The sequence below is a fragment of the Gigantopelta aegis genome, chromosome 12, assembly GCF_016097555.1.
Source record: "Gigantopelta aegis isolate Gae_Host chromosome 12, Gae_host_genome, whole genome shotgun sequence".
In the NCBI taxonomy this organism is placed as follows: Eukaryota; Metazoa; Mollusca; class Gastropoda; order Neomphalida; family Peltospiridae; genus Gigantopelta; species Gigantopelta aegis.
The window spans coordinates 32,574,487-32,575,250 of record NC_054710.1 but is presented as its reverse complement, the minus strand read 5'-3'; the positions used below and the strand labels follow the sequence as shown (position 1 = coordinate 32,575,250).

The 764-nt window shown below is 30.8% G+C and overlaps 1 protein-coding gene across 1 annotated transcript in view; it reads left to right on the top strand.

Moving 5' to 3' along the window:
* Window positions 1-64, top strand: part of LOC121385995 (techylectin-5A-like) — a 10,841-nt gene extending 10,777 nt beyond the window's left edge. The window contains exon 5 of the mRNA XM_041516789.1: window positions 1-64. This exon is cut by the window's left edge and continues 282 nt beyond it. Coding sequence (XP_041372723.1) covers window positions 1-2 — 2 coding nt within the window. The 3' untranslated portion in view covers window positions 3-64.
* The last annotated feature ends 700 nt before the right edge of the window (window positions 65-764 follow it).

Genomic DNA, 764 nt, shown 5'->3' with positions numbered 1-764 from the left:
GACTCTATAGGTTGTGTTAAACCAAAACAGAGACTTCCGTGTCGAAGGTCGAGATGCATAAATACACCGCGAGTAAATATATATATATATATATATATAACTCCCTGAAACTGGAACTATTTCCTCGTCCCGTTCAAGATTTATATATATATATAAGGTGCACAACAGCTCGGTGTCATGTTGGTAGCAATTTATGACGTTGAATATTTAGTGCAATTAATATATTAGTACTGTGTTGTTATTTTGCAGTATACAATGTAAAGTGCAAGACAATTGTAACTGTGATTTCCAGTGGAAAAAAACCCTAAATAAATAATAATAAAAAAGAAATAATGTGTGCCCTGGACAAAGTGCTTAAACCTCAATTGGAAATAAGCATGAACATAATTATTAATGAATTAATGAATGCATAAATATAAATACATACCAATAAATAATTAAAAACATAAACAAAACAAACAATCAGTTGATTGGGAATAAAAGTCCAACTCACAGGGCCCTCTCCATAATATATAATATCAGTTACATTTTCTAATTTAAACGAGAATGATAATTGCATGTTTCAATAAGCTTAGCTAAAATATAATGCAAACAACCCATAAATAAATTACCATAAGTAAGGGTCGTTTCACCCTAAAACCATTTCGAACCCTGCGTTTTGTCGCTAAACTCTAAAATCTTATTCGTACCGAGGTTTTTGCTTTTCTCAACCGGAAATTCATTATTCGTTACAAAATATTTGGTAACTTCAAAACTAATTTGAC